The 18,292-nt window shown below is 53.8% G+C and overlaps 2 protein-coding genes across 3 annotated transcripts; both read left to right on the plus strand.

Moving 5' to 3' along the window:
- The first annotated feature begins 149 nt into the window (after positions 1-149).
- Positions 150-6,236, plus strand: MRPL38 (mitochondrial ribosomal protein L38). Its single transcript, XM_038546561.1, has 9 exons — positions 150-308; positions 409-588; positions 2,716-2,850; positions 2,934-3,142; positions 3,688-3,760; positions 3,877-3,922; positions 5,163-5,321; positions 5,565-5,701; positions 5,874-6,236. Exons 1-9 carry the CDS (start codon positions 242-244, stop codon positions 6,008-6,010), a joined length of 1,143 nt encoding a protein of 380 aa, XP_038402489.1. The 5' UTR covers positions 150-241; the 3' UTR covers positions 6,011-6,236.
- Positions 6,237-7,898: 1,662 nt separating this feature from the next.
- Positions 7,899-13,857, plus strand: TRIM65 (tripartite motif containing 65). Of its 2 annotated transcripts, XM_038546567.1 has the most exons (6): positions 7,899-8,363; positions 9,891-9,986; positions 10,238-10,471; positions 10,556-10,730; positions 10,865-10,930; positions 11,455-13,857. In XM_038546567.1, the coding sequence occupies exons 1-6, from the start codon at positions 7,926-7,928 to the stop codon at positions 12,042-12,044; spliced, it is 1,599 nt and encodes a 532-aa protein (XP_038402495.1). In that variant the 5' UTR covers positions 7,899-7,925; the 3' UTR covers positions 12,045-13,857. The 2 variants fall into 2 exon arrangements, with proteins under 2 accessions (XP_038402495.1, XP_038402496.1); XM_038546568.1 differs by lacking the exon at positions 10,865-10,930.
- The last annotated feature ends 4,435 nt before the right edge of the window (positions 13,858-18,292 follow it).

Below are 18,292 nucleotides of genomic sequence, written 5' to 3' on the forward strand. Positions count from 1 at the left end.
TGCCGCCCCCTGGTGGCCCGCGGCGGCCAGGCCCCCCCGCCACCACCACCCGGCCTTCCCGAGCCCGCGGCCTCCGCCTCGCGCCACCCGGGAGGGAGGAATCTGGAGCCCGGGTGGGGGCGGGGCGCGTAGGACGCAAATCTGGGGGCGGGGCCTCCGCAGTGTGCTCAGGCGCTGCTGCGGCCACCTCTGCGAGGTCCTAGGCGGCGGCGCGGCGGAGGGGCAGCCGTCCTGAGGGAAGATGGCGGCGCCCTGGTGGCGAGCCGCGCTGTATGGAAGCCGGAGGTGGCGGGGCTTCAGCACCTCGGGTGAGGGCGGGGGGGGCCCTTGGAGGTCCCCGTATGGCCCGGACCCCGGGACTCGACCCAGGGTCCGCCCGGGGCCTCACGTCCTGCTGTCTGCCCGCAGCCGCCCTGGGCCGCCGGACCGCCCCTCTGGGGCCGATGCCCAACGAGGACATCGATGTGAGCAATTTGGAGCGGCTGGAGAAATACCGCAGCTTCCACCGCTACCGGCGCCGGGCGGAGCAGGAGGCGCGGGCCCCCCACTGGTGGCGGACCTACCGGGAGCATTTCGGGGAGGAGTCAGGTGCGGGGCGACCGGGGCGGGCGCTGTGGGCGGCGGCCTCGCGACGCGGGGGCGGGGGCGGGGGCGGGGGGGGGGGGGCGCCGGCGCCCACGTGCGCGCCCTGGGCTCTTTAGCCCCACCAGGGATTTTCACACCTTTTTGGTTCTTCTACTTGGAAGACTCCCTTCCCCCGCTGTTCCAGCCTATCTATACTCCTAAAACCCCTTCCAGACGTCTCCCCACTCCCCTACCCCCACTCCGTGTTAGAAGGTCCCTCGAATACCGTGTGTAGCCCTGGCCACACCCTGTCCTGACTCACTTTTCACCGGCCCCCTCCCCACATTGGATCCTTAAGGACGGGGGTCTTGCCTGTCTGGACCGCCGTTTGACCCTTGCCCCCACGTAGTGCTTGGCGCGTAGGTGTGCAGTTCTTTCCTGAATGAACTTGAAAGCTCTGGGCAGAGGGACTCGGGGATCCTGCCCTTGAGCGACCTATTTCTAAGTACATCCTTCTGGAAAGCATTTACGGAGGCAGTTTTATGATCGTGGAGGACACAGGCAGGGAATCCACATATCCTGATTTAAACCTAAGTCCGCATCTTAGGAGTTGAAGCTGGCAGGCCAGGTCCAGGCACCTAGGCAAGGATCCCTGATGCACAGAGGGATAAAAATCAAACTCGAGCCAGCAGAAGATGAAAGCAGAGTTTTTTGAAAGTATAGAAAGAAAGAAAAAAGAATAGAAAGAGTGCAGGTACGGACAGAGTGTCTGGGAGATTCAGAAAGGAAAGGAGGGAGTCTCCTCTTTGCTTGGGGCCTGAAGGTATTTACTGAGGATTGCGGTCCAGTGCACATGTCTTCAGCCATCCAGGAACGAGTTAGAACAAAGGTGAGGGCCCAAATGTTATTCCTTGGAGCCAAAGGATCTTGGCGTTGAGATGTCTAGAGCTGGTGGTCTGGAACACATATAGGGTGGCTTCATCTAGGTCATTCTCACCCGCTTCTTCCCTAGATGCTCTGTATTCTAAAGAAGTCATCAATTCTTTGTTACTTACAAGGGATATTAAGAGGCATCTGTAAGTTGGGGGTGTGGGCCCTAGCAAAAAATAGTTAACAGAAAGGGGTGTGTGACTGGCTTAGTTGTTAGAACATGCAACTCTTTTTTTTTTTTTTTTAAGATTTTTATTTATTCATTCATGAGAGACAGAGAGAGGCTGAGACATAGGCAGAGGGAGAAGCAGGCTCCATGCAGGGAGCCCGACGTGGGACTCGATCCCGGGTGTTCAGGATCACGCCCTGGGCCAAAGGCAGGCACTAAACCGCTGAGCCACCCAGGGATCCCCAGAACATGCAACTTGGGATCTGGGTCAGGGTTATGATTTCAAGCTCCATGTTGGGCATAGAGTTTATTTAAAAACACACACACAGTCTACGGCCATACCACCCTGAACGCGCCCGATCTCGTCTGATCTCAAAAACACACACACAGCAGGAAAAGGAGCAAAAAGCAAAGTCCTCCAGTTTCCCTCAGAGTGACTTGCCTAAGCTTCAGTTTCCTCAGTGTAAATTAAAATAATTGTGTCTGTGTCAAAAAATTGTTGTTTTAAAGATTGCAGTCCATTGGATTTTTTTAGGCAAATCCCATCTCTGATGAAGGTTCCGCACACCTTACTTAGTATTACTGTCTGATGTAAATGGAACAAGATATCGGATCGAAAGTCTTCTTGGGCCTTGATACTCAAAGTGTGTTGTGAGACTGGCAGCACAGGCATTACCTAGGAGCTTGTTAGGAATGCAGAATTTCAGGCCCCACACTGACCTGCTGATTCAGAATCTGAATTTTAACAAATTTCCCAGGTGACTTACATGGTGTGTCCATTAAAGTATGAGAAGTGCTTCTTTAAGTCTTTCTAGCTTCAGCTATGTCCCATGACCTAGACATTGTGGCCTGGTTTAGGGATCAGAAAATGCAATCTCCAGTCGAATCCAATTTGCTTAGCAACTGTGAAGCAGACTGCATAGTATGATCTAGTTTTGTGAATTGAAGGGTAGGCTTTACCAGCAGCAGAGCTTGGGCAAGTGCAAGGACTAAGTAGGGACAGGCAGCTGAGACTTGATCCCACTTTCTCCCAACATAACTTTCCTCCCCAGATCCCAAAGATAAGGTTGACATTGGGCTGCCCCCATCCAAGGTCTGCCGGACCCAACAGCTGCTGGAGCGGAAACGGGTCCTTCGGGAGCTGCGGGCCAACTCAGAGGAGGAACGCACTGCCCGCCTCGGCACAGGTAAGCCCTCCCAGGGCAGAGGCCCCCCCCCTGCTGTGTCCCTGCCCCACCCCAGCATCCTAACGGGCATCATTCCTTACCAGCACGCATCCCGATGGAGGCTGTGCGGGCCGAGTGGGAAAAGACCTGTGGCCCCTACCACAAGCAGCGTCTGGCTGAATACTACGGCCTCTATCGAGATCTGTTCCGTGGTGCCACCTTCGTGCCCCGAGTCCCCCTGCATGTGGCCTATGCTGTGGGTGAGGATGACTTGATGCCCGTGTACCACGGCAATGAGGTCACTCCAGCAGAGGTAACTGCTTACGCGAGCCCCTCCCTGCACTGTGTATACGGACATATCCCACCACAGGACCACAGACAACTCCTTGAAACACTCACAGAGGAGGTTTTTATGGTGGTTAAGGGCACAAGCCTGGCATCCATGTAGGCTCGTTTGGGGTTTTGTTCTTCTCTGTCTTCTCTCCCTTTGGATTTCCTGCTAAACTCTACCATGATAATTAGGAAGGAATATGAGAGGAAGGGAAAAGAAGCTCCATCTTGGCACACTCCTGCCACTACCCCATTGTAATCAGAGTGCCCTCCTAGCCCCTGTCCATTGATGTGAGGGCCACCTCATGGTTCAGATAGAGAGCTGGCTAGGCAACTCTGCAGGGATCTTTCTATAAGCTTCTTTTTGCTGACCTGCCCCTCAAAGGACTGTCAGGGACATTTGGATCAGGGTGAGTTCTCCCTTCTCCAAAGCTCCCTCAGACTCCTGTCCTCCAGAAAGAAGGCCTATTCCCAGCAGCTTGTCTGTCCCTGATGGGAGTGACACCTTTCATGTTGTTTCCCCACCAGGCTGCCCAGGCCCCGGAGGTGACCTATGAGGCAGACAAGGGCTCCAATTGGACACTGCTGCTCACCAACTTGGGTAGGTACCTAGGGCTCACCAGGCCTCCTACCTCCCTCACCTCCCAGGAGCCAGGGGTGGAGCCAGGCTGGAAGGGCAGCAGGGCCCGGCAGTTACTAGGGTCTGTTTGTGTGCAGATGGACACTTGCTGGAGCCAGATGCTGAATACGTCCACTGGCTGGTGTAAGTACCTGGGATGGGGGAAGAGGTCAGAGGCATGTGAGGAGGCCTTGGGGGCAGCCCTGGTGGTCCAGCGGTTTAGCGCCGCCTTCAGCCCAGGGTGTGATCCTCGAGACCCGGGATTGAGTACCATGTCGGGCTCCCTGCATGAAGCCTGCTTCTCCCTCTGCCTGTGTCTCTGTACCTCTCTCTCTCTCTCTCTCTCTCTCTCTCTCTCTCTCTGTCATGAATAAATAAATAAAATCTTTAAAAAAAAGTAAAAGGAGGCCTTGGTATCCTGGAGAGGGCTGCACCAGAATTTCAGTCTCGGCTCCACTGTGGATTAACTATGGAACTTTTGATTAACTTCCCACCCCAGGTGGCAGCCCCTCACCTCTGCTTCCTGATGCTGTCAAGAGGCCTGTGATCCACTGGCTGAAGACAGGTCTGGAAGAAAAACCAGGCAGTAGGCTTTAGCTGTTCCCACAGGCCTCTTGGTCTCTGGGAATTCATTTCCTAATCTATAAAACTAGGGTGATTAAAAAAAAAAAAAAAAAACTAGGGTGATGCCACCCCATGCGTTAGCCACCCTGAGGGGGCTCTATGACAGTATAGATAGGAAAAGGACGGTGGAGGCCTCTAACAGCTGGGACTGCCCATGCTGGGCTACTTTTGTTTTCTCTGTGGCCTTTGGCTCTGGAGCCAGGGGGCAGAGGTCAGGCAGCTAACCCTAGCTTTAGAACTTCTAGGTAATTGGAGCCAGTGACTGGGAGGTTGGTTTCCATCATTTTCAGTCAACTGCAGTTAGCAATCTGTGCAGCAGGACCCCCACAGAGAGTTCTATCTAGGGCAGGTACAGTGGCCATCGTAGTGTTGGGATTGGCAAACACTCCTTGACAGACCCCAGAACCTTCAGTAAAGAGAGATGCAGCCCAAGTGGTATGGCTTTGTAGCCTGAATAGCTGTGGTGACCCCACCAGCTCCCCGTGGCCTGGTAAAAAGGGTGCTAGACCTTACTCTCTTCCTGACCATTTCTAGGACCCCCATTGTCAGCCTCTGAGGCCCTACTGTTCCCTTCATAAGTTTGTAGTCTATCCAAGGGTTCACAGAGCCATGCCTCCTGCATGAAGACTATTGAATGAAGATCATTTTAGGGTTTGTCCTCCCAGGGAGTGGTATCAATATCTAGGGAAAATGTGGATGGGAATGTTTCTGCTGCCACCTTCCTTGAGTGATAATTCATGAACACTTTTCCTCCCACCAGAACCAATATCCCAGGCAACAGTGTGGCTGAAGGACAGGAGACTTGTCCCTACATGCCCCCTTTCCCTGCCCGAGGTTCCGGCTTCCACCGCTTTGCCTTCCTGCTCTTTAAGCAGGATAAGCCAATTGACTTCTCTGAGGACACCCGGCCCTCACCCTGGTAATATATGCCCCCTCAACCTTGTAGCCCCCCATACACATTCCCTCTGCCCTCTCAGGCCACCTCCCCAGGAATGGTCTGTCGTGCTCAGTTCTCCTGTCTCTTAACTTCAGCTTGAGACGGGCAGAGGGAGTTATGCTAGGCAGATCCTAAGGGGCTTCTCAGGATTGCCTATGGGGCTGGAGGAGGGGTGTGGGGCTCTGATGTCTCATTCATTGCTCTTAAAACTTCCTCATCTTATAGCTACCAGCTGGCCCAGCGGACCTTCCACACTTTTGATTTCTACAAGAAGCACCAGGAAGCCATGACACCAGCTGGGCTGGCCTTTTTCCAGTGTCGCTGGGATGATTCAGTGACCCACATCTTCCACCAGCTTCTGGGTAAGGCCAGAGTGGGCTGGGGGACAGGGCAGGGGCGGCTGGCCTGAGCTCACAGAACTCTCCTGACACCTGCCAGGGAGAAGTGCCCCTGGGAGGCATGCCATTCCTTGGGTGGGTGGCTGGGCAGTCGCGGGCCAGCAGCAGTTCACACCCATACCCCCTCTTCCTACAGACATGCAGGAGCCCGTGTTTGAGTTTGTGCGGCCACCCTCTTACCACCCCAAACAGAAGCGCTTCCCCCACCGGCAGCCCCTGCGCTACCTGGACCGGTATAGGGACAGTCACGAACCCACCTACGGCATCTACTGAGTGGCCAGAGTGCCACCCACCTCAAAGTGGACTGAGCCTCTCAGGCCCCACCAGCAGGAACAATAAAGACCACTCCACTGGGCCACGCTCTGGGCTCTAGCCCCTGCCTGAGGCAGCCCCTTTGTGGCCTTCTCAGGCCCAGGCTTTGGAAATGAAGAGAGCTCTCTGAGGATAGTGGCAGGGATGGGACATGTGAATAAAGATGATTTTTTTCAAAAAAAAAAAAAAAAAAAGATTTTTTTTCTGTAGCTGGTCTGGGTCAGTGTTCTGGAAATGCTCCAACCCCACGATGAATCTGTAATGCTTCATGGATGGAAAGAGCCCTGCCTCCCACCTATAGAGGCAATATTCTGCCTCTAGAGAATATTGAGCCCTGGGATCAAATGGATGGAGATGGATACAGAAGAAAGGCAGTGGGGCTTGGGTGCTCCCATATGTCTCTAGAAAGAGCTTTGCCACCCATGAGCATTGGCCCCTTACTGGGAATTCACAGCATGGTGGCAGGCTCCTGGCATCTGGCTGGGATGCTTTGAATGAGAAGCAGGTCTCAGACCTCTGGGTACACCTCTCCTTGGGGCCCAGAAATCCCCTGCACCCTTGCTGGATCCTAGGAGTATGATTTCTCCTCTACCTAACCAGTCAAAAGGAGACCTTCCTTTCCCATAAAGAGGAGCTTCCCATACTACAACACAGAAGACTGAATGCTGCATTGCAGTGAGAGGGCACTCTGCCTCAAAATTAGGACAGGTTGGTTAGGAAAATTAGCCCTCCATCTGCTCAGTCCGATGCAGCACACTGCCCCAGGGCAGGTGCCACGGAGGATACCGGGCTTCCAGAAGAGCTCCCGCCTACAAACAAGGAACTCCCCAGCAGGGGGCCCACGCGGAGAAGATTCCAAGAACAGCTGAATGTCACTTTGGGCTTTCAGTAAAGGGGGGTATGAAAACCGTTGATCGGTCTCTGTGTTGGTGACCAGAACACAGTTTACTTTTTTTTTAATATGTACTTTTTCTAGTTTTTATTTTTTTTAAGATTTTATTTATTTATTCATGAGAGAGGCAGAGACATAGGCAGAGGGAGAAGCAAGGCTCCATGCAGGAAGCCTGATGTGGGACTTGATCCGGGAACTCCAGGATCGCGCCCTAAGCCAAAGGCAGACGCTTAATTGCTGAGCCACCCGGGCGTCCCTGAACACAGCTTACTTTAAAAGAACCAAAATTTGGTAGCCTACAGAAAGGAGACACTCCAATCTGGCAAATGCCTGAAACAGCTCAAGGAAAAGGGCAGCGGAGAACCTCGGGTCCGGAGCGTATAGGGAACATGAGCTCTGTGCTCAGTGCTCTTACTGACAGGCGCAAACCCTGGGAAGGAGCTCCTGTTGTCCAGGTTACGGATGAGGGGCCCAGAAGGGGTTCTGTGGGGTCCTTCAGCCAGGAGGTTCCCAAAGGTTCCCGTCCCTGGAGGTGGAGGCCGCACCCCTGCACGGGAGCTGCTTAATGAGGGTTTCGAGAAGCGGGATGGAGCTCCCAGAGCCGGGCCACCAAGACTACCCGGACCTCAAACCCCATCCTGGGGTGGCATGAGACGGCTCAGAGCCTGGGCAGAGGGGAGCAAGCACGCGCGGCAAGGGCCTAGGCGCGGGTGGGGGAGAGGCAACAGCTGCTCTCCTCCGCTAGGCGGGCCCACGCTGCCCCCCGTCACCCCGACGCCTCGTGCCCCCGCCCCCTCCCGCAGGCCCCGCCCCCGCGCCGTGCTCCGCACCGCCCACCTTCGGAGGCCCCGCGCCATGCCCCGCGCCGCCCACCTTCGGAGGCCCCGTCCCCGCCCCCTCCCGCAGGCCCCGCCCCCGCGCCGTGCCCCGCACCGCCCACCTTCGGAGGCCCCGCCCCGCGCGCCCTGAGGCGCCGCTGCCGCCATGGCCGCGCACGGGCTAGAGGACAAGCTGACCTGCTCCATCTGCCTGGGGCTCTTCCAGGAGCCGGTGACGCTGCCCTGCGGCCACAACTTCTGCAGGGCTTGCATCCGGGACTGGGGGGGCCGCTGCGACAAGGCGTGCCCCGAGTGCCGGGAGCCCTTCCCCGACGTGGCCGAGCTGCGCCGAAATGTGGCGCTCAGCGCCGTGCTCGAGGTGATGCGCGCCCGGCCCGCCCCGGCCCCCGGCTCCGACCCTGCCGCGACCCCCGGCGCCGCCCCGGCCCCTGGCCCCGGCCCGGGCGCGCGCTGCCCCCGACATGGGCGGCCACTCGACCTCTTCTGTCGCACCGAGGGTCTCTGCGTTTGCAGCGCGTGCACCGTGAACGAGTGTCGCCTCCACGAGCGGGCGCTGCTGGACGTCGAGCGTCGGGAGCGCGAGGTGACACCGGGGTGCCCCGCCCTGTCTCTCGGCGCCTGGGCTGGGGCGGGCTGCTTAAGCAGGAGAAGGCTTTGGGACGTTTGTTGTATTCCCGAGTAAAAGGACAAAACAGGTGCTTGGAGTAGAGATTTCGGAGCTGGTGACAGGCCCAAGGTGAGACCCCAGGCCTGAGTGGCTGAAATGGAGTGAAGGTTCTGCGAGTGAGGAGGTCAGGGAGTCCGGAGCCAACGTTGGAGGATACCATCGTGGCTTCAGAAGTCAGAGACTGAGGATGAGTTGTTAGTGCTGAGGCTGAGCATGAAAGTGCAGTGCCGGCCAGCAGGTGACAGGAGCAGGAGGGAGGGAGTGGCAGGTGGCACAGGCAGATGGCACGTGCACACCGAAGGAGCTCGTGTTCCCCTAGAGCGAGGTGAAGTTCTATGGGGTGTGAGAGGACCCCTGGCCATCCTGGGGGACAGTCAGATGGAACCAGCAGAGCGCGCCCCTGCCCCACTTCCTGGGTGTGGCACGTTGTACAACGCTGAGGCCTTGGGTCCTGGGCAAAGACACAGGAATTGGGCTTTGGAAGATCTGATGCCTTTGGCCAGATTGTCAGTTTCTCTGTCTTGTTTTCTCATCTATAAAGTGGGGATCACAATGGCCCTTGATCTCCTTGTCAAGTACAGCTGGAAGAAGCAGAAGCAAGGCAGGCTCTTGATCAGGGGCAGGGAATGATGCTTTGCCCTGCTCCCATGAAAGCACAACATTGTGACCCTCACGGGTACCAGAGGAGTCACAAATATGGGTGCCCTCTTCTACCCCATGCCCAGAGCTGGGGCTGAGACCTGACTGGGTATTTGAAAGAACCCACCCATGCAGACACACGTACTACAATGCCCGCTGGTCAAATAGCTTTGGTGCTTTGAGTTGTTGCCCCTTCCCTGCAAGGCTGCCTAAGCCAGAAGTACTGCTTCCACCGTTTATTGGCTGGGGGTAGTATGGGGTGGGTTGTTTTGTTTGTTTGTTTTTTAAGATTTTTTTTAAATTTTATTTATTCATGACAGAGAGAGAGAGAGAGACAGAGACAGGCAGAGGGAGAAGCAGGCTCTGTGCAGGGAGCCCGATGCGGGACTCGATCCCGGGTCTCCAGGATCACACCCCGGGCTGAAGGTGGCGCTAAACTACTTGGCCACCCGGGCTGCCCTGGGGTGGGTTTATAGCCCAGAGTTGGTGGGTGCTGTGCCCCAGGTTGCTCAGCCTGCAAGATGAACTGGACATCAGGTTTAAAGCCCCAGGCCTCTGCTCTGCCTGTGTACCGCCCTGCTTCAAGTTGGGAATGGGCTTTGTCTGGGTCTCCCTAGGACTCTGACCCAGTTCACCCCGGGGCTCAGACCAAGGCCACTGTTCTGTGGGCTGGTCCACTGGTTTTGCCTGGGGTGGCACAAGGAGGGGGATGTCCCACGTCTGCAGGTGTTTGTTGATGGAGGGGAGGACTTTACAGCCATTCCCAGTCCCCTCTTGTCACTTGTTCCCTGGTGGGCACCACAGGCCCAGCTGAGAGCCATGTTGGAGGTCACCCAGCAGCAGGCCACGCAGGCCGAGAGCCAGCTAGAGGAACTGCAGCGGCAAAGCAGCCAGATCCAGGTACAAGGCCTGTCTGTTTGACCCCCCACTACATCCTCATGCTGTGTCCTTCAGGCAGCCAGCAGTGGGTCCCTGGGACGCTGGGTAGGAGGTGTGAGCTGCCTTAAAAATGCCTCCTGGCAGCAGAGAGAGAGGGACTAAGCAGAGTTGGGAGGGAAGGTCACAGGGGCCCCTGCTCCCCACATCCCCACCCCTCAGTCCACGGGCAGCCTTGGCCCTGACCACCCGAGGCAACTCCATCACCCACTCAGAGCTCAGCCCATACCCTGGCCTCCGCCATCTCTGGCAAGTTCAGCTGCCTGCTCCAGGCCCTGGAGATGCGACGGGCCCTGGCCCTGGAGGACATCAAGGCGGCCAAGACACAGGCCCTAGCGCAGGCCCAGGATACAGAACAACAACTGCGGAGCCACCTGGAAGCCCTGTCTCGTTATGACCGCAGGGTCCGAGACGTCCTGGAACACTTGGATGACCGGACCTTCCTCCAGGTACCAGGCCCCAGGACAGCAGGTCGGGGGATGGCGTCCCGGCACCTCACCCAAAAGCTCACTGTGGCTGTCCCTGGGGCCCAGGAATCCCAGCTCCTGGCACCCCCGGGGCCTCTCAGGCCTCTGACTCCTCTGCGGTGGGACGGAGAGCAGCGGCTGGCCAGCCTGAAGGAGTCTCTGAGCCGGCTGTGTGGCCTCCTGCTAGATGAGGGGGGCCCCTGCAGGGCACCAGTGGAGGCCGCCAATTTGGGCCCCGTGGGTAAGGCTCACCCCGATCCCTCCCTACCCCTCTGGGCCCAGCCAGCCCTCCCACGGCCCACGGGAACAGGATCAGGACTCTGCCCCCATGAGCTCTGCTCCCCATCACTGCCCTAAGACTTCTTTGCCTCCTAGAGGCCCCAGGTCCCCTGGCACCAGTCCCAAGCCCAGTGTGTCCACTGAGGAGGAAACTCTGGCAGAGTAAGGAGACTGGCATGTTTGCGTGCGCATACGCATGTGTGCATTGTGCATTTGTGTGTCTACGTGTGCGTGTGAGCATTTGCGCAGGTCTGTGTGGCTGTGTGTGTACCTGGGGGCGCGGGGGGCGTGTGCTGGGACTGCCCTGCCCTTCCTGGGATCTGGCCTGCCCCCCCCCCCCGCACATCTGTCACAGGATGTAAGCCTCTTATACGTGGAGCCGATACGGGGGTAAGGAGATTCTGGGCATGAAAACCTGGGATCACTTATGCTTCTTCCACTTGTTAACGAAGTTAGGTTATCTTGGGAAGCCTGTTTCTTCATCTTTGAAATGAGGTAAACGGAAGAGGTCCCCCTCGCAGGCTACCTGCTGTGGTGACATCCGGTGCTTGGTCTGCTTGCTGTACACCCATCAGATGTGTGGCTTGGCCCTGCTGGAGCTTCAGTTGCCATCTCTCCCTCTGGGGACAAGATGGTGGACGTGCACAGGTGTCCTCCCACTCACCTCCGTCCCTCTGTCCTGACAGATTATCGAAATCTGACCTTCGATCCAGACAGCGCCAATCGCCACCTCTACTTGTCTCGGCAGGACCAGCAGGTAAAGCACCGCCACAAGCCCCGGGACCTGGCCGGGCCAAGCAGCTTCGAGCTCTGGCAGGTGCAGTGTGCCCAGAGCTTCCAGAGCGGGCGACACTACTGGGAGGTGCGGGCATCTAACCACTCAGTGACCCTGGGCGTCGCCTATCCAGAACTGACGCGGCGCAAGCAGGGGCCCCACACAGACAACATTGGGCGTGGGCCAAGCTCCTGGGGGCTCTGTGTTCAGGAGGACAGGGCGCAGGCTTGGCATAACGGGGAGGCCCAGCACCTCCCAGGAGTGTCAGGGCGGCTCCTGGGCATGGATTTGGACCTGGCCTCTGGCTGCCTCACCTTCTACAGCCTGGAACCCAAGGCCCAGCCTCTGCACACCTTCCATGCCATCTTCACCCAGCCCCTCTACCCTGTCTTCTGGCTCCTGGAGGGTAGGACCCTGACCCTGTGCCATCGGCCTCAGGCCAGGCTCCCTCCAGAGCTCCAGGAAGAGGCCTCGAGCCCAGCGGAGGAAGGCACAGGGTGAAGCTCTGGGCCAGGAACAGGTGCCACCGTGCTTGTATGCCCAAGAGCTGCCCAGCCCCTAGCTTGGGGGCCTGAGGCCACAGCTATAATGGGACCAGCTTTTGGCCACAAGATTGACTCAGGAGGAGGCCGGGCCACTTGGAAAGAGAGATTGGGAGGATGCCCCCAAAATGGAGTTCACTTTTTCCAACATTATGGAAGGGCACGGGGACTAGGAAGGGACTAAAACAAGGACCCTGCCTGAGGAGAGCGCACTTCTCGGCGCTGCCTGGGCCTCAGAGGTGGGTGCAGCGCCTGTGGGCTCCTGGGGCTGCAGGAGAGCTTGTGCAGTTGGGGCCTCACCCACGCTGCCATGCAAACACCCCGCAGCCGCTTGCCTCCCATGCAGGTGACGTAGATCATAGGCATTCGGCGGGAGGCGAGGGGGCCCAAAGCACAAGCAATTCTGGAAGAAACCTAGAGAAAAGTGATCTTTATCTCTTTCCTCCCTCTTTTTTTTTCTTAACAATTTGATACACCTTAGTCTCTTACACATCCTTGTGATTGCATTTTATAAACACTTGTGTTTTTCGCATTCTGTTATCTAGCATAGCCATTTCTCACGGGATTAATATTTTTTCCTGCACCACTGCAATATAAACAGTCTTTCCAAGGACTATTAGAATTTACTTCCCCACTACGGGCATCTTCCACTTTCCAAAAGTTCAAATTCTGCCACTTAGCTTTTATAAAAGACCTATATTGGTGTGGTTTCAAGTTTCTTCTGGTTCATGAAAAGAGGTACGATTGTAGGACTTTTGTAAAGCACAGTGGCAACGCCGCAAACTTTTGAAGAGCCAGGGATGCTCGTCCCAGTGTGCTGTTTTTGCTCATGAAAGATTTCATATCGAACATTCCAGTTGTTTTATTTGGGGCTGTAAAAATGTCACCGCGATGCATATTTTTGAGCAGGAAGCTTTGGCCATATCCATGGCTACATATGTAGGCAGAATTCCCAGCGGAGTTCCTCAACCGAAAAAAAATGAGGGGCACCTGGGTGGTGCAGTTGGTTAAGCGTCTGACTCTTGGTTTCTGCTCAGGTCGTGATCTCAGGGTCATGAGGTGGAGCCCTATGGGCTCCACGCTCAGTGAGGGGTCTGCTTAAGACTCTCTTCCTCTCCCTCTGCCCCTACCCCCTTAAATAAATAAAATCTTTAAAAATAATAATGATGAGCACTTGAAGATTTTATTTTTATACAAATGGCCAAAATGAAGCAACCTTGAGTCAGACAGACTCTTCCCCACCCCACCCCCACCAGCCAGCTTAGCTGGACACAGCCTCAGCCCCTGTCACCCCTACCCAGGGTGTGGGGATTAAATGCAGTGATGAGTGCAGGTGCCAGAACAGTGCTGGCTTCCGTTGTTTTTGCTACTCAGGAGATGCTTTCCTGAAGATCCCTGGACAGGCATTTGTGTTTCTGGAACTGGTGCTGCTGGGACCTAAGGCAACTGTAATTTTGTTACTTAAAACATTCCACTTCTTGGGCAGCCCAAGTGGCTCAGCGGTTTAGCACCGCCTTCAGCCCAGGGTGTGATCCTGGAGACCTGGGATCGAGTCCCAGGTCAGGCTTCCTGCATGGAGCCTGTTTATCTCTCTGTGTCTCTCATGAATAAATAAATAAAATCTTTTAAAAAGATTCAACTTTAAAAAAAACATTCCACTTCTTGACCTGGGTGGTGGTTACAAGGATGTTGGCCTTATAACTATTTATGCTGTACATGTATGTTTTATATACTCAGGAATAATTATTTTACAATAAATTCTTTATTTTTTTTATGTTTTCACAATAAATTTTTTAAAGGATGACACATGCAAAAACACATACTCCAAAAAAATACAAAATATTTTTGTAGGGACACCTGAGTGTAGTGTCTGCCTTTGGCTCAAGGTGTGATCCTGGGATCCGGGATTGGGTCCCACATCAGGCTCCCTGCATGGAGCCTGTTTCACCCTCTGTCTGTGTCTCTGCTTCTCTGTGTGTCTCTCATGAATAAATAAATAAATATTTTAAAATATAGATTTTTTTTTTGTATTTGTGAAAAATATATCTCTTTCCCATATTGTAACCTGGTGCCAGCCCCCCACATTCAATCCTGCAGCTACCTCCCCAGCCTGTAGCTCCCTGTTCAAGGGTGGGGCCAGGCCTCTGACCAGTACACCCTGGGCAAAGAGCTTCTAAGAAGACTCCTAAGTTGGGGACTCTGCAAACATGGGTCAGGGGATGGGACCTGGTGCCAGATGGGAAGAACTGCTGGGCAGGTGGGTTGACAGTTGCTGAGAGACCCAGCAGGGGAGGAATCAGGATGGGGCTGGTCCAGCAGCTGGCATTGATGGCTGTCCTCATGTAGAGTCTAACCATCACCACCACAACCAATCTCCTGCCATCCCAAAGCCCCACACGTGTCCATGTCCCATTGGTTGTGCCCATGCTCTGAAAGGGGGAGAGAAAGGAAGAACAGCCCCCTTCTGCTTCTGTGGTGGGAAAGGTTTGGGGTCTTTATTCTATGATACTACCTTTTATCAGATTGTTAGTCCTTTCCGTATTCTTCTGTGGGAGTGTTCCTTATTGTGACCCTTCATGTTTATCTACATGTGATGAGATGCTACTGCCCTTTTTGTAGATTGTTTTTCAAGTAGGTGTGGGGCAACCCTTTGCAAATCTGTTGGAGAGCTGCTTCAAATGAAATGCCCCCGATCCACCTGACTCTGACAGAAGTCTGTCTCCTCTGTAGGAAAAACACACTGGGAAGAGGGAAAAAGAGCATGGACTTTGGGGTGTAACATTTGTAAGGGCAGGACACTAGATTAGTCTGTAGGTGTTTCCAGTATATCTACCTCACCGCTCTAGTATCTGAGCTTCTCTGAGGCAGAATCAGGACGATGGACACACAGGCAGGATAAGGCAGGGCAGAGGGACAAGAGAGATGTTAAAAGATATGGGTCTTAGGTGTCCAGGGAGATGAGGGGGTTGGGTTGAAGGCTTGAGTTCCCCAGGCAGGAAGGGATGGAGGGAGCAGCATGGTGCTGTAGGTGTGGCTTCAAGTACCATGGGCCTGGAAGCTAGAAGACAGTGGAGTCAGGCTTCCTGAAGGCAAGGGATTCTCATTCGAGAATTCCATACCCAGCCAAACTGCCAGTTGGTGTTGGAGCCTGAAAAATTACTTTTGCGGGCATTTTCACATCCATCCTCAGGAATCCCCCAGAAGATGTGCTCTTCCAAAGTCAAGAAGTAAAGTCATTGAAGGTGAAGGAAGACCTGGGACCCAAGCAACAAGTAATCAACACAGAAGAGAAGTGAGAGAATTGAAGTCTCCAGAAACTCCAGCATAAACATCCACACACGTGTTCAAGGCTTATGAGCACAGGGTTTACGGATGAGGAAGTAAATGCCAAAAGCAATAGTTAAGAGGGCAGCCTGGGTGGCTCAGTGGTTTAGCACCAACTTCGGCCCAGGGCATGATCCTGGAGACCAGGGATTGAGTCCCACATCAGTCTCCCTGCATGGAGGCTGCTTCTCCCTCTGCCTGTGTCTCTGCCTCTCTCTCTCTCTCTCTCTCTCTCTCTCTCTGTCTCTCATGAATAAATAAATAAAATCTTTAAAAAAGAAAGAAATGGTTAAGAGTTGAAACTGGTGGTCGCGGGAGCTGGCCTCTGGAGTAGGTGGGACACATAACTGCCAGCTCTGTTATAAACCTCATTAAATTGTTTACTTTGTAAACTCAATTATTTTGAAATGAATACAAATTAAAAAAAAAACTTTTAAGTAGGTCAAAATGAGGTGCCTGGCTGGTTTAGTCGGAAGAGCATTCAACTCTTGATCTTGGGGTCATGCATTAGCCCCACGTTTGGTGTAGAGGTTAGTAAAAAAAATAGATAAACTTAAAAAAATATATATCAGAACCATTCAGTGCTACTGTGGAACCTGGCTTGGATCCCATTTCAATTTCATAGATGTAAGCAAGGCTGGGAATGGCTTGCTCATTACTCCCGTTTCTGGACTGCTTTTGCTTACTTTTGTTTCAGTTTTTTTTTAAAGATTTTATTTATTTATTCATGAAAGACAGAGAGAGAGAGAGAGGCAGAGACACAGGCAGAGGGAGAGGGAGAAGCAGGCTCCATGCTGGGAGCCCGATGTGGGACTCGATCCCGGGACTCCAGGATCACGCCCTGAGCCGAAGGCAGGCGCTAAACCACTGAGCCACCCAGGTATCCCCACTTTTGTTTCAGTTTTGCCCTTCTTTTTTTACCCCTTTCAATGAATACTCCAGCCATGTAGACAAGTTCATATATGAGATTTAGTATTGGGATCCCTGGGTGGCGCAGCGGTTTGGCGCCTGCCTTTGGCCCAGGGCGTGATCCTGGAGACCCGGGATCGAATCCCACGTCGGGCTCCCGGTGCATGGAGCCTGCTTCTCCCTCTGCCTGTGTCTCTGCCTCTCTCTCTCTCTGTGTGACTATCATAAATAATAAATAAAATTAAAAAAAAAAGAGATTTAGTATTATTCTCAGGTCACACTTTTCTGGGTTAAATTCTCCCCCCTCCGCAGGATGAGCTGTGTGACCTCTGGCAAAATGCACAACCGGCTGGAATTCCATTTCCCATCCTTCATGACATAGTTCTTGCAGGGGCAGAGTGAGATACGGGTGTGAGCATGTTCCTGCAGACGTCAAAAACACCCATTACCTTTCCCCCTCAGGAGCCAATTCATTTCAAAAAGAATTAACATGTCAGGCAACCTTAAAACTCCGATAATGGAAATGAAGTATTAAAACACCACTGTCTTGACAAATCACATCTCTGAGCTTTCCTAGGGAAGCGGCTCTTCCTGAGCATGCACCCTGGGGTGCTCTGGGGTGGGAGCAGAAGGTCGGCCGGCACCTGTCTATGAACACTCCCCAACCCAAGTGGCACCCCTCACCCCTCCAGAACCAGGCTGGTCTGCGGTCTCCGCAAGTCCAGGCAACCTGGCGTGCAGCCGGGCAGCAGGGTGGTGCTGATGTCTGAGCCTCCAAACTGTTCCTGGGTCTTGGCAAACAAGGGACAGTCATGATCAAGAAGTGATCCCTGTGGAAACCAACGTATGGAACTCATTACCCGTCTTCCTGCCAAACTGGGCACACCCAGGCCGGTTCCCCCTGCTACTCCTCTGCTGCAAGATCTGTTCCCGCCTTAGTTTCTGCACGCCTGAGTCCTAGCAACCCATGAAAGCCCAGCTCAGATGCCACCTCCTCCACACAGGCCTCCATGATCCGCCCCCTTTCCCGTGAGTCCCCCAGGATTGCACCCCTCATTTAATATTACACAGACCTTAGTTTTCTTCCCTCCTTCCAGGAAAGACATAAGGAAGCTCTGCATAGCATCTTTCTAAATTAAACAGTTTTTTAAAGATTTTATGTATTTATTCATGAGAGACCCAGAGAGAGAGGCAGAGACATAGGCAGAGGGAGAAGGAGGCTCCCAGCGGGGAGCCTGATGTGGGACTCCATCCCAGGACCTGATCCAAAGGCAGACGCTCAACTACTGAGCCACCCAGGTGCCCCTAAATTAGACATTCTTAAGCTGGGGGTCTTGATGAGAAAATTCTCTGTATTTTCACTGTTCTCTAAACTGAAATTTAGCATTTCTTTCTATTACAAATGGAGAGAACACACTACGGAGGAGTTAGCAATTCTGTGACTTGTCACCAACAGAAATTACAGATATTTTCATAGCACATTATGTGGCGACAGAGTAACTCAAATATCACTTATGTTTATCACTATTTCAAAAATACATTATTAGCCTCCATCAGTATTTGTTATTTATTGGGTTAAAGAAATACATATGGGAAAAAAAAAAAAGAAATACATATGGGGCATCTAGATGGCTCAGTCAATTAAGCATCTGTCTCCGGCTCAGGTCATGATCCCAGGGTCCTGGGATCAAGCCCCATGTTGTCTGGCTCCCTGCTCATCAGCGAGCCTGCTTCTCCTTCTCCCTCTGCCTGCAGCTCCCCCTGCTTGTGCTCTCTGTCTCTCTCTCTCTCTCTGTGTCAAATAAATACATACCGTCTTTTAATTTTTTTCAAAAAAAGAAATACATACAACTCTATCACAAATTTATTTTCTTAATATTTTGTACCTGTATTTCAGTATAATCAGTCTCCATGGAATCTTATGCATTTTGTTTTGTACATTTAAAAGCATAACTTTGGAAAAGTCTGCACCAG

The sequence above is a fragment of the Canis lupus genome, chromosome 9 (genome assembly GCF_011100685.1).
Source record: "Canis lupus familiaris isolate Mischka breed German Shepherd chromosome 9, alternate assembly UU_Cfam_GSD_1.0, whole genome shotgun sequence".
NCBI classification, from domain to species: domain Eukaryota; kingdom Metazoa; phylum Chordata; class Mammalia; order Carnivora; family Canidae; genus Canis; species Canis lupus.

Bases quoted from the DNA above. Each gene is read 5' to 3' on its own strand.
- MRPL38 (XM_038546561.1), top strand. From the start codon at position 242: ATGGCGGCGCCCTGGTGGCGAGCCGCGCTGTATGGAAGCCGGAGGTGG. The intron at 309-408 runs GTGAGGGCGGGG...GTCTGCCCGCAG, and splicing joins GCGGGGCTTCAGCACCTCGG to CCGCCCTGGGCCGCCGGACC. The intron at 5,322-5,564 runs GTAATATATGCC...CTCATCTTATAG, and splicing joins GACACCCGGCCCTCACCCTG to CTACCAGCTGGCCCAGCGGA.
- TRIM65 (XM_038546567.1), top strand. From the start codon at position 7,926: ATGGCCGCGCACGGGCTAGAGGACAAGCTGACCTGCTCCATCTGCCTG. The intron at 9,987-10,237 runs GTACAAGGCCTG...TCACCCACTCAG, and splicing joins GGCAAAGCAGCCAGATCCAG to AGCTCAGCCCATACCCTGGC. The intron at 10,731-10,864 runs GTAAGGCTCACC...TTTGCCTCCTAG, and splicing joins CGCCAATTTGGGCCCCGTGG to AGGCCCCAGGTCCCCTGGCA.